This window comes from Gavialis gangeticus, unplaced genomic scaffold (assembly GCF_001723915.1).
Source record: "Gavialis gangeticus isolate Ggan-Ray unplaced genomic scaffold, GavGan_comp1, whole genome shotgun sequence".
NCBI classification, from domain to species: domain Eukaryota; kingdom Metazoa; phylum Chordata; order Crocodylia; family Gavialidae; genus Gavialis; species Gavialis gangeticus.
In genome coordinates, this window is record NW_017729004.1 from 1,788,922 (window position 1) to 1,802,726 (window position 13,805).

Genomic DNA, 13,805 nt, shown 5'->3' on the forward strand with positions numbered 1-13,805 from the left:
CCTACGAGGAGAGGCTACGGGACCTGAACCTGTTCAGCCTCCACAAGAGAAGGCTGAGGGGGGATCTGGTGGCCTGTTACAAACTAGTCAGAGGGGACCAGCAGGCATTGGGGGAGTCTCTGTTCCCCCGAGCACTGCCAGGAGTGACCAGGAATAACAGTCACAAGCTGGCAGAGGGGAGATTCAGGCTAGATATCAGGAGGCGCGACTTTACGGTCAGGGCGGCTAGGACCTGGAACCAACTTCCAAGAGAAGTGGTGCTGGCTCCTACCCTGGGGTTCTTTAAGAGGAGGCTAGATGAACACCTCACCAGGGTTGTTTGACCCCAGTACTCTTTCCTTGCCAGGCAGGGGGTCGGACTTGATGATCTGCTCAGGTCCCTTCCGACCCTACAAACTATGAAACTATAAATGTCCCTAGTTTGGCAAACAAGGCTGTTAGGTACAGGGTTCCTTCCTTCTTTGGCCTTCCCCTAATGGCAAGCACCAAGGAACTAGAGAAAATTAGCCTTTTTGGTCCTGGTAGTTGGCTCCTTCTGCAAAAAGAAGCAGCCTATATCCCTCCCTTTTGAAACAGTGGGGGTTCTCTAAGAGTGATGCAATACCTTTATACATACAGGTAATAATACACCTGAGTTACGCACGGTGCATCTCTTTTGGGGGACAAGTAGAGGGTTTAGACAGGTGAAACAGCTGCATTACTATGGTAGGATAATGGATTCAAGCAATGCAGCTGTTACAGCTGCTTGATTCTGTGGCAATACAGCTGTACAAAACAACCCTGCTTCATTGATGGGGATTTAGCTCACGTGTGTCTTTGCAGGATCACAGGAACTGGGAGCGCCTGGCAGCTGTTATGCTCTGAGCAGCTGCTCCTCCTCCCTTTTAAAGAGGCTAAAGTGTATGTTTGTGTGTCCTGGGGGAATGCCATCCCTTTGATTAGTGCAGTGCAGCTGCCCCTGTCTGACCCCACCTGTTGCTCCCTGCTCAGGTAACCGCAGAGGAGCTCTGCTCACTTCTCAGCCAGGTCTTCCAGATTGTTTACACTGAGTCCACCATCGACTTCTTAGACAGAGCAATATTTGATGGGGCCTCAACACCCACGCGGCACATGTCCCTGCACAGTGGTACGTACAGCAGCGCTTCTCCTTGCTCCCTGGTCTTCTAACCCAAGCCCCAACCCCTTGTGTCACACTCTTCTACTCCCCACAGCCATGTCATTTCCCAGCTCACCCTTCAGCTTTTAGGATGGGAAAACTGGTTCCAAATAGCAGCCCAGTTTCCAGCAATCATAGGCCTGCCTGGCAACTTCTCTCACTGCTGGAGCTCCCAAAGATATATTGCAAACTACAGCTAGGCGATGCAACTCAAAACGGCCCCAGCTTTGGGACACCAGTGGCTCTGACCAGAGCCTCTGTCTCTAATGAGTTTTGTCCCAGCGGGGGTTGGGGGAGGCAGGGAGAGCAAAGCCCCTCTTTGTTTTCTGCTCTGTTCTCCATGTGAAGTTGAATGATCCAGAGCTGACTGCTACTGGCAAATATAGTTTGGGATTGTCAGTTCAGCCAGGGTGCTGCTGAAAGACCCTAGGAACCAGAAACACTGTGGGTAGCACCTGTTTTTTCACACATGCTCTGTTGTCTTCCTCTTTTTGGTCGACAGCAGCAATGTAATAAAACAGCACTGCATCCCTTTGCAGTTCAGCTTCCCTGCTGGGCCTGTTCTGTATCCTGTTCTAGATCTCCAGATACTGTCTTAAATCAGCTGGGAATTCACATTTTTCCCTTGGTCTAGCATGCCTTTTCACCCTCTCATTAAAGACACTGGGGATGTTTGTGACCTGCAGGGTAGGAAGTCTATGGCATTTGTGGCTTTAAATCTCTTGACTGGAGTCTCTTCCTTGCAGATGACTCTTCTACAAAAGTGGACATTAAAGAATCTTACGAAACAGAAGCAAGCACTTTGTAAGTTGATGGTGAACAGTGTATAAGATAGTTTGGCATATGTGACTTCTAGTTGATTTAGATAGACCTGATATGGGGTTTACAGCATAAAAGGATATGTTAAAATCTGCACACTAGCTGGTTTCAGCAATGACAGCTGAAATACTTTGACATCAGCATTGCTGCCAGTATGCAGCACCCCAGTATCTGCCTGCTTGTGTTCTTATGTGAATTTACTGTCCTGCAAGATACCAGAGATGTCCACAACACACATCTCCCTTCTCTTGAGCTAGAAGAGTTGAAAGGGCCTTGAAAGTTTTCAACATTTTGGCAATTCTTTTTTCCACTTCGACGAGCCAGAATGTTGAAAAGCTTTTCACAGGCTGAAAAACTGAAATGAAGAAGAATTGTGTCAGGTCAGTGCTAACTCTGTGAACATTTCAGTACATTTTATTTCAATTTCAGTCATTTTTAACCTTTTACAAATACAAATGTTGTGCTAGAACAGGAGTTAGCTTAGGGCAGCTGCTGCCAAGCCAGGGTTGCTTGTAGCAGGTAGCTGGGAGGCTGCAAGGTCTGCTGCAAACAGCCTGGGCTCTATGGCAGGCAGCATCTCCCCAAAGCCCAGGCCAGCTGTGGCAGGCAACCGGGAGGCTGCAAGCAGTTGCACTGGGGTCTGGAGCCCCAGGTGGGCTCTGTGGCAGTGGCGACTGCATGTGTGCCTTGGGGTGCACAGTGGGGAAGGGGCCCGGGGCAGCACAACCTCAGCCCCTTCCCCATCATGTGCCCCAAGGGGTGTGCGCAGCTGCCACCGCCATGGAGATGGTGCTGGGGCTTCAGACACCAGTGCAGCTGTTTGCAGCCTGCCCACCTCCTGTTGCGTGCGTCCTGGGCTCCATGGCTGCCAGCAGCTGCACATGTGCCTCTGGGCCCACGGCAGGGAAGGGGCCAGGGCAGTGCAACCCTGGCCACTCCCCCACCCTCTACCCGGAGGTGCACATGCACTTGCCGTCAGCAACAGAGATTGAGCCCTTTGCTGCTCCCCCACCGTTTGCCCCTGGAACACCAGATCAAAGCATGGGTCGAGGTGGGGGTCTTTTTGGTACTGCAGCCAAAAAAGTTGCTGACCTCTAGGCTAGAATGAAATTTTGAAATCAGCATCATTTCAAATGAGAAAACTGCAATTTTCCATTGTGAAAATGTCCAAATGGGGCTTGGTGATGATTCTGAAGCCTTTTGTCTGAGTCAAGAAACCTGCTGAGGCAGCCCCTTTCCCATGAACAGCCTCAGCTTTGACAAGCTGGGATTTTTCAATGAAAGCTATGCTGTTGAAAAACTCCCAAACTGCTTGATTTTTGGGGATCCGCTCCACACCAGAGCACGGGCTCAGCGAAAATGCAGTTCTAAGCCGCAGAGGCTCTCTGTTTCCCTGCAGTTACCCCCAGGGTGAAGCCTGGCTTGCACTCAGTGTACTAAAGGGGGCTCATGCATCTCTTTGCCTTACAGTTCCTTCCCAGAGTCCTTGGATACAGGGGGCAACTCTCCCACTTCCTTCTCAACACAGCCGTCTCCACACATTAAGACAGTTAGCGAAAGTGAGCTGAGCACCACGGCGACGGAGCTGCTGCAGGACTACATGATGACGGTAGGAACATCCCGACAGGGGCAGAAGCACGGCTGCTGCCTATGGGGCGATATTTGCATCTCATTAGGCTAGACCCAGCCTGGCTCAGCACTCTTGGGAACATTTCCAAGCCCCAGGCATTGAATCTGAAAAGCTCTGGCAGTTATTCAACCATACAGGTTCACTCCGTGAAGGACCCCTCTCTGTTTCCTCTCATATCACAAGTTTGTGGTCATGTAGAGATTAGGTTCAGAGGCCATTGAGCTAATTTCCATTAGGAACCTAAGTGAGAGGTGAACATATGCCGGCCCAGGTGGTAAGTGGCTAGAGTACAGTCTCCTGTCTGGCTTCTTAGAGCAAAAGCTGTTTTCAGTTAAAACCTTTGGAGATGAACTGCATTGGTTCTGGTGATGTGCAGTGCTTCATCAGTGGGGCCACCGGATTGGGAAGGCTCTATTAAGTTGTCATCTGGAGAACAATTATGGAGCCAGCCCCTGGATTAACAGGGTTAATAGGAGTTTCCTTAATGGACTTTGTCAAGCTTATTAATTAGCAGCCTCCTTTGGGAGCATTAGGTACTTTTCACCTGCAAGCTTTAGAGGAAAATACTCACTGCCTTTGCAGTTACCACCTCTGTACCAGGTGGTTAAAATGCCAATGGCGGCTTCTGCCTGGGGCTGCCCACACCTGGTTCCTTCTGAGAGCTCCTGCTTTGTCCTTGCAGTCACCTGTTCTCAGGTCAGGGCACTGCACTGGGTTGCAGGTGGCCCATCCTTTCTGGGAAATGTGCAGAGTAGGACTAGTGGGGTGTTTGAGAGCTGTTTTATCAAACACAGCCTGGGGAGGGCTGCCTGCTGGGTTGCAGAGAAGTCAAAGCCATGCCGATGATTCAGTGAAAGGACATGTGGGCATCTCAGGACCCCACCCTGCTCTCTGGGCTTTATCTCTTGTCTTCCCTCAGGCAGTCCTGGATACTTGATAGTTTGAGCTTTCTACCCAGGTGAAACATGAGTGTGTTCAATGGGTTTTTCAGTGGGTTTTGCATTTGCTAACCAGGATATGTTGTGAAGCACCGCTCAGGTCCATAACATGCTTACAGATGTACGCTAGGGACAGATCCTGTGTTCTGTCTGCAAGTGAGAGGTTCAGGTCCCATGGCCTGTTTGTAGAGTGCCCTTTGATTGTCTCTCCATTTGAATTGTCAGCTTCTCGCTAGCAGTGGCTTCTCCGCTCCTGGAAGTGAGGTTGATCCATAACTTGTGCTTCTCCTCCTCAGCTAAGAACGAAGCTCTCGTCCCAAGAGATCCAGCAGTTTGCAATGCTTCTCCACGAGTATCGCAACGGGGCTTCGATCCACGAGTTCTGTATCAACCTGAGACAGCTCTATGGCGACAGCAGGAAATTCTTGTTACTAGGTGAGTTCTCCACTGACCTGGACTAAGTGCAAGCTGATGATCAGTTAAGAAAGAGAAGAAGAAAGGCCTTGGAGTATGATCCTGAGCACCTGGGCAGGGGTGGCTGCTTCTGGTAGAGCTGTTGAAACACAGGATTAGGTTTGAGTTGATGCAAAAAGGTAGGAGGGAGGTGCCCAAAGAAACAGACACTCCTTTCCCCTCCTAAGATCAGGATATGTTGAAACGGTCACATAAAGCTTTGTAAACACTTTGTGCTCCTTGGTACTTCAATTGTCATCTTAACAACGATGAATTGTTCTCGCTGATCCAAAAAAGCTCTTCTTTCTCTTGTCTTTCCCCTTGATCAGAACTGCAAAGTAAGGCTTGGTCTGTGCCTTATGTGTTTGGCTGGCATAGCTATGTCAGCCTGCGTATGCATAGATCACACTCTCTAGCTGTATAGCTCTGCTGGACAAGCAACTGTGTGGATCCACTAGGATGGGACTTCTGGCTGCAGAGGAGGTGATGGAACAAACCCACTGGAAATATCTCTTCTGCCACTATGTGCTGTGTCCCCCTGAGGGGACTCTGCCAGCAATGCTATTGCAGCAGCAACCCCGTAAGGCAGACGGGTCTTAAGAAGCCAGTAGGCACCTACTGATAACTCCAGCCACCACCCAGACCTTCACTGAAATGGTGGGGATCAAGCTTGGTTCTTTCAGGTCTCTACCACAAGAGAAGTCGTACAAGGCCCGTGATATACATCTGAATGGTTCTGATGCCTTCTTGTAGAGGGAAATGTCCCCGGATGTATATCTGCTCATTCTAGCTCACAGCAACACCATGCCTCTGGGTTGGAGTCATAGAAATATTTCCATGAAATGTTTCTAAAACTCCCTTGAGAGTTTGTTTACCTCGAGACATTCCCTTGCAGACATGGCCCCACTTGTCCCTGGGAGGTGAAGCTGTGCAGTTTTCATCAGCTAAATGACAAGTAAGAAATAAGCCATTGCTTCAGTCTGAATATTTTAGGACTGTGCTGTTAATGAGAGACCTGTAAATCTGCATGCCTCTGTGGGAGCTGGTGGAGGGCTGCCACTTTTCAGCCTTTTTTGTTTAGGAGATGACTGTAACTGGACAGCATCCTTTCAGATCCTGAGATGAGCCTCTAGGAACATAGGGCCAGGAGATAGCACCTGGGTCCAGGCCCTTGCAGTTACAGGCAGCCATGTCCAAAGGGGCTCTTGTCATGTTTGTGCAAGGCTCTCCTGTTAAGAGCTGCCTGGCTCTGGGATCATCCAGGGCTCTGCCTAAGAGCAAATGGAGACAGTGGCAGAGCAGAGGGTTGAAAGAGCAAGACTGCCTCAGGTTTGCCTAGGCAGTGAACCTGCTTTTTTATAAAATGGTATATAACTGGGTATACAGACCAGGCAGGGTGAAGGGGGACCCTTAATACAGGACACCAGACCAGGTGATCTATGAGTCTGTTCTGGCTTTAGAGCAGGGGCGGGCAATTATATCAAGCAGAGGGCCACTTATCGAGTTTTGTCAAGCCATCAAAGGCCACATGACAGGCAGCTAGGGGCAGATAAATATTAATTTTCTAAAATTTTTAGGGGCCCCACAGGCCGGATAGAATGGCCTGGTGGGCCGCATCTGGCCCGCGGGCCGCATCTTGCCCACCCCTGCTTTAGAGTAATTTTGGGTAACCTTCCCCTGTCATTGGAACCTGCCTCAGTTTGCAGAATGTAATAAGGGGTAGTGGTTGGTCTGCGGCTAACAGCTTTCTGGCCTGAGATGAGAGCAGTCAGTTCCGTGTATTATGAGAGTATGTCTAATCACATACAGTGGCACCTTGGGTTGGGACAAGCCCATTTTCAAATACATTATAAATCAGAATGGGTATTTGCAGGATTGCTTGGGAATAGGTCAGATCTGGGTGGGCAAGAAAAAATGCACACATCTAATTGAAGGATTTTGAATGCTGAAGAGGAGGGGGGGCAGCTTTTGTCCTGTTGTTCAGATCTTTTTATTTTTCCAAGTTATTTTTGTTACCTTTGTCCTAAAGATTGAGAAGTGAAGTCAGTTAAAACAGCGAGTGCTTTTAGCTCTTACCTCTTAGTCACTATTTTTGTAGTGTATTTGTATTTGATTTGGGTGCTAGAGAGTATCCTCCTTCTCTGCCACTTCCAGGCCATTCAGGCAACCTCACTGATGGCCTGAGTTTAGAAAGGAGACATCTGAGGGAAGGACGTGAGAAGGGTTTCCAGGATACTAAATGGGAAAGAGAAAGTCGAGAGGGATTTATTATGTACAGTCCCTCACCATACAAGAACAAGGGGTCACAACATGAAACTACTAGGTAGTCATTTTAAAACAAACACAGGAAGTTTTTTCACCCAGCGAATCATTAGGGACTCATTGCCACCAGATGTGGGGGAAACTGAGAGTTTAGCTGATTCATGAAGGGACTGGACACATTCTTGGAGGAAAGGGGCATCAGTAGCTTGTGAACATGGGAGTGAGGGATTCACCTTCTGAATCAGAACTTCCCAGACCATCAAGGCCAGAGGCTGCAAGTGGAAAAACCCTTGGTCAGACCCAGTTCATTCTCCCTTAAAGCATCCACTCTCTGCCATGGTGTGACATAGGAGACTGGGCCAGACTGATATAGGGTCTGCCCCAGTACACAGCAGTTCTGATGTTCTTATGTACTTAAACCTGCTTACCTTTACTATCCGAAGAACCCAGTGGAATGACTGTGTCCCGAACCTTCAATGGGACAAACGGGGGAAGTTGGGAAGAACATCTCAGCCACAGAAGAACAGACAGACATCTGTCACCAGCTCTGGTTATGTCCAGCAATCATTAAGGACTAACACTTTCCTGTTCTCCATTCCCGTCCTTGTGGTACCCCTCACCACAGGGCTGAGCTCTCCCTAGTTTTGCCTTCCCGGGTGCGTGTGAGGAGTCTATTATATCAGTGATGGGCCATGCTGGAGATCAGAGCCCGCTACCCAGAGAATAGGTGCAGCCTGGGAAGCCTCTGTTCTTGTCTGCAGCCTTCTGAGCGTGCCTTGACCTGCACCAGGGAACAAGGAGTTCATTCTCCACAAGCCACTTCCACCTTTGACTTCTCTGAAACCTGTCTGGAAAGAAGAGCACAAGCCAGGGCCAATGGTGACACGGCTGATGCAGTCAACAGAAAGGGGAGATCTGGCTTGGGACTGATGCACTTCATGCAGTCCCTGAACAGCTGCTGGGTGGTAATGAGGTAGCAGCTACCGATCTGGGTTAGATTCCACTTGGCAAACGGCTCTCGTCTGGGCAACGTTTCTTGGAGGCCTGCTGTTGCTCTGCTGCAAACACCGGCATCAATTCCGTCAGCAGGAATCCAGATCACTAGCAGTGTTACAAATACGTGCTGCCAATTAAAATAGGGCGATGGTTGTGGGGAGGACCGATGGGCAGCTGTGTTATACTCCAGTTCTGTGAATATATTATAAATGGGTAATAAAAATGCCCGAAGAGTTCACAGTACTCTGAAAACCTCCTGCCAAAGCTTATCCATGGATTGCATACCTTGATTTTCACGGAAACCAGCCTGAATGTTGAAGAGGAAGTGTTGCACCCCGAGGGAGGTGACTAAGCGTCAGTGGGACTGAAATGAGTGCGGGCCGTGGGACCAAGTGCTGTGCAGACAGTTCAGGAGCCTGTCACCCAGCTGGGGACAGGGTGAGCTTGCAGCAATGGAGTCCAGCAGGCCTGCTGCAGCTCCCATTGATTTCACACGAGTGCATCCAGCCATTTTCTTGGCACTAGAAGGCAGGCTCTTATCTCAGGCTAAATAGACTTAGTGTAAACGAATGCTTAAATGGACCCTAAGAGTCTAATCCCTGCCCCTCATTACAAGGAAGAATAAATTGCTTAAGTGCCTTACAGAATAAGTCCCCATCAGGCAAGCAGCAGCCAGCCTGCCTCTTGGAAGAGCCACAGTGTCTCAGCATTGTCCGGAAAGCAGCATTTGTGAAGCGGGTTTGTTTTAATTTCGCCTAAAGCAAGGTACTCCAAGAAACATAAGCCAGCCTCCTTGTATCTCTGCCTGCTACGTAAGCTCGTGACTTGGAACGTCTCTCGTTAACTTCTCTTTTAAAGTCCTGCCTGTTGGTAGTTAGAGGTTCCCGCTAGCTGTGATGGTGCTGTATGTAGCCGGGCTCTTAGCCAGCAGCAGACATTCCCGGAGACGGTGCTGAATGCATTCCTCCCAGGCATTTTCATCTGGAGGCTGATGCTGTTATGGCATTATGATCAATAAAGCTGCACAGCGTGTTTAATGAAGAAGTAACAGGCACCAGAAACCTCGTTTGATCTCCACCCTTTCAGTGAATTATCCATAGTGACAAATATTCCTCTGGCCTTCTTGGTTTCCTAGCGTGACCCATGGTCGCCAGAGGGCCCCGTGCTATTCCCCAAATGCAGCACGACAGGCAGCAGCAAGGGAAACAGCAACCTTTCCAGACTCGAGGCATTTCTTGTTGAAATAAAGCCTGCCAGCTCTTAGCTTTTGCTGCTCGTTTGACAATGGAAAAAGAGAGAGCAGTTCTGCAAAAAAACTCAGGAAAATCCAAGCAGGGCAGAATATATTGGATACCCGGGGTTCCTGGATGAAACCTCTGGGTTTATCTTGTGAGTCATGCATAGGCTTTTGCTCATCTAACAAGGCTTGTATTGTGTAGCAACCGTTAAAAGGCTCTCGTGGCACCCCAGTGGTTGAGAATCACTGCTTTAGAGTTTGGGTGAAAGGAAGTAGCCTACACCCTGCCTGATGCAAAACTACCTGAAAATCAGATGGCTCTGCTGAACTCTGCTCTGCCAAAGGGAGAGGGGAGAAGAGGAAGTTTCCCATAACTTGGTTATATAGAGCTCCACAAATAAGACACCTGTTAAAGACACTGGGCGATTCTGATAGAGGTAACCAGCATCATTCACCAGCATTATGGGTAGGTAGTACCATATGTGTAAGGGGTAAGTTCACACTTACAGATCCAGTCTTATCCACAGAGGAGCAGCTGGACCTGAGGGTGTGTTATCACAAAAGCTATCTTAGCTAAAACCCTTCTGTCTCCCTCACTGGATCTGCCCGTACAAGGGAGAGAAAGAAAGAGCCCATTGTGAGAAGCTGGCCTATGAAGTTTCTTCTCCACCCTCACCTCCATAGATTCATAGATATTAAGGGCTGGAAGGGACCTCACGGGATCATCAGATTGTACCCAGAGGATTGAGGCAGGCTATCAGAGCAGGCTAAGATGTCAAATGGCTTCGCTCAGAACAGCTTCCTGAAGGACGAGCAGGCACAAGGCTAGACAAGCTGCTCACTTTGCATTGCCCATCGTCGGCTGTCGTTTCGAGGGCGACTGGCAGGTCTGTACAGATCCCTTTGCTGCCTCCCTGTTTTCTGTGGAACATCTCCAGATTCCCCTCCAAAGCCCAGGGAGACATGTCATCATTCACTGGGATCACCGGTATCCATGAGAATAATGGATGTACCTTCAAGCAGGCTCTTTGTGAGGAGATAAAGAACCTAGAAGCTGGTCCTGGCTGAAGATGCTGCTCTGGGAATTGTCTTAAAATTCCTGGGTCTAATTCAGAGCTGATCCCTACAGTGTTGCAGCCTCCTTGAGGTTTTAGGTAGATTTGGCTGGTATCTCTTGGTGTCATCAGCTTTTTTGACCACCCTGTTGGTTCCCATGTATCTCAGGTTCTTTGTGCGTGGGAACAGTGACGCTCTTAGTGTGGAATCTTAGGCAAGTCGGGCTGGAAGGGACCTCCTGGGGTCAACCCAGCCCCCTGCTCAAGGTAGGAGTATCCCTGACTAAACCATCCCAGCCAAGTGTCTGTCCAGCGTGCTCTTGATCTACAGGACTAGACTGCCACGAATACAGGAATAGACAGCTACTATGGGGGAGGCTGAGCAGCAGCTATGATGGATACTGGCTTAGAAACATCTTGGATCTGAAGCAGTTTTGAGCTGTCCTACAATGAGTCTAGAGCACGACTGGCTGCAAATGCCATCATTATTCTTATCCTCCCCTTCTCCGCCTTAGGTGTCTACGTATACTGGTGCTTTTCAACTGGAGTGTCGTGGTGCCCTGGGGTGCCTTGACGTCTTTTCAAGGGTGCCACAGGATATCGCACCACATTAGCACTTTGAGGTGTGCAAACGTGATGCACTAGATACACCCAGGCTTCAAATAGGACTCCGACGTGCTGAAACTGTTCTGTCGCAGGCTTGCTGAGGTCTTTGCAATAGAATTGCTCTAGTATTTTTCTTTGGTCACAAAGCAAGTGAAAGCTGAGAGCTGGCATTTTTTTGAAGGGGACCTTGAGTCCTAAAAGGTTGAGAGCCTCTGATCTATACTATCAGCAGCTCTGGGCAGGGCCCTGCAGTTCCTGCAGGTCTGTGGCATCGTCCGGTGGGACCAGCCAGCACAAAGCTGATGCATGGGCAGTGCACAGCCCAAGTAATGAGGGGTATGCATTTTGTGGCTGGCAGGAGTTTACAGCAGTTCCCTGCCTTGCTGGGGCACTGCAGATCCTGGTGAACAGGCTGCCAGAGGCAGCTAGTGGCCACAGAAAAGCCAAGAAGGAAAGTCACGGAGCTGGCACACCCCTTTCTGCTGCAGCAGGACCTGGCAGCTCTGAAAGGGCAGCCATTACCTGCTGTCTTTGCCTGGAACCAGGCATTGGGTGAGGTTGGAGATCACCATGTCATGTGGGCCAAGCAGTTACCCCTGACACTTGACTCAGTTGTACTCTACGCACCTCCAGCCCCTTGCATCTGGAGGGCCCTGGGATCCCACCAGAGCGAGTACGTTCAGCCTTGCTGCCTGTTTGTGCACTACCCTGTCCAGATAGGCATGGTGGGGGTGGGGGGCAGTGGGTTGTGAGGGTCCCCATGACAGGGTAGTGGTGCTCCAGAGGCCATGGTTGCCAACACAGAACAGCAAAGAAACTATTTGAGCCCCAGACCTGGAGGGTGAGCCCAGAGGGGAGCTCATCTGCAGACTTATGAGGAGAGATGGAGGGAACTGGGCGGATTTAGTTTGGAGAAGACAAGACTGAAGGGGGATTGAATAGCAGCCTTTACCTCCCTGCAGGGGGGCTGCAAAGAGGATTGAGCTGGACTGTTCTCGGTGGGGGCAGATGGCAGGACAAGGAGCAATGGGCTCAAGCTGCAGCAAGGAAGGTTTAGCTTGGATATTAGGAAAAACTTTCTCACTAGGATGGTGGTGAAGCACTGGAACAGGTTACCCAGAGAGGTGGTGGAATCTCCATCTGTGGAGGTTTTTAAGATCTGACTAGACAAAGCCTTGGCTGGGTTGATGTAGCTGAGGCTGGTCCTGCTTGGAGCAGGGGGTTGGACTAGATGTGATCTCCTAAGGTCTCTTCCAACCCTTATTTTCTATGATTTTATGGTTCTCTGACCCTGACCCTATTCCCTGTTCTGTTTGGACTCATGTGATCCTACAACCAGCTCCCGAAGCCCTTGCCTGGGACAGTCTTACTGATGTGTCACGGGGGTCTTGACGGAGGGATAGAATCCTAGGACCTAGAATAGGCAGGGCCAGTAGGAGGGTGCCCAGTCCAACCCCTGCTCCAGGCAGGGCCATCTCCATGTGCCCCACTCCAGACAAGTAGCCTAGGTCAGGGTGTGGTTTCCATGTCAAACGTATTCAGAAACTAACATTTCCTCCTTTGGGTTTGTTTCCGGGGCAAGGCCTCAGACCGTTCATTCCTGAAAAAGACAGCCAGCACTTTGAGAACTTCTTGGAGACCATCGGCGTGAAGGACGGGCGCGGGATCATCACGGACAGCTTTGGGAGGTACAGGCGGACAATGAGCACCACCTCCAACTCTACCACCAATGGCAACGGCGCCGCTGGCAGCTCAGACGACCAGTCTGTGCCCTCAGAGGAGGATGAGTGGGACCGGATGATCTCTCACATCAGCAACGACATTGAAGCCTTGGGGTGCAGCATGGACCGTGACTCCTCTTGAGAGACAGCAGGGGGGAGGGAGGGGAAGAAGACAAGGCAGTTCCCTCTCCTGGGGCTGCGTCCTTCTCCCTTCCACCCCCCTTACGGACCTCAGCAACACTCGCTACCGTCTTCCTGACCTTTCATTCAGAAAGAGGTTCTCGGGATGAACCGGGGCGTGATTACCTGCTCCTCCCTCCCTGCCTTGGCAGTGGCTTCACTGGCCCCAGCAGGCACTTTTGGCTGGCGGCTGGTGCCCCCTTACTGTGAAGGCGTGTGCGTGCACGTGTGAGCAAGGAGCCCGGGCTGGGGGACAAGATATGGGTCCCTTCCTCAGACTTCTTGCAACAGCCTCCGTGGCTTCGTTCCATCTTTGCCGCCACCACGACCGTCCGAGGTGCTGAGGGGGGAAAGGGGCTTATGCAGAGGAGAAGGAGCATTGCGCTAGGAGCCTCTGGCCGGTTTCAGTTTTGCACACAATATTCCTCTTGTAACTCAGACTCTCTCTCTTTCTCTCTCTTTTTTTTTTTTTTAAATGAAGTTTACTACAATGTGAATAATTTAAACGTATTGTCAGTGTCATCAGAACATTTCTAGCCCCAGCTGCAAGGTTGCCTGTTGCAGCATCAATGCATTTGCTGGCCCGAGAGGGAGCTTGGCAAGCAGGACTGCCTTGCCCTGCCTTTGCAGTTGGCTGCCATGGGCAACCTTGGCCTTCATCTGTCTAGCGCTTAGGTTTGGGTGTGGCATCTCATACAGGTGAATGATGGTGTGCTCAGCACCCTCCTTGTAGAAAACCTGGTGCTGAGGCC

General features: G+C 50.2%; 1 protein-coding gene across 3 annotated transcripts in view; it reads left to right on the forward strand.

The window, feature by feature from the left end:
* The window catches only part of CCM2 (CCM2 scaffolding protein), a 90,872-nt gene extending 77,319 nt beyond the window's left edge, over window positions 1-13,553 (forward strand). For 2 of the 3 annotated variants that reach the window (XM_019508010.1, XM_019508011.1), the window contains exons 6-10: window positions 991-1,126; window positions 1,903-1,960; window positions 3,446-3,584; window positions 4,840-4,978; window positions 12,735-13,553. In XM_019508010.1, coding sequence (XP_019363555.1) covers window positions 991-1,126; window positions 1,903-1,960; window positions 3,446-3,584; window positions 4,840-4,978; window positions 12,735-13,015 — 753 coding nt within the window. In that variant the 3' untranslated portion in view covers window positions 13,016-13,553. Of the gene's footprint in view, window positions 1-990; window positions 1,127-1,902; window positions 1,961-3,445; window positions 3,585-4,839; window positions 4,979-5,891; window positions 5,952-12,734 lie in introns of all 3 variants that reach the window. The other variant, XM_019508012.1, reaches the window with a different exon arrangement.
* The last annotated feature ends 252 nt before the right edge of the window (window positions 13,554-13,805 follow it).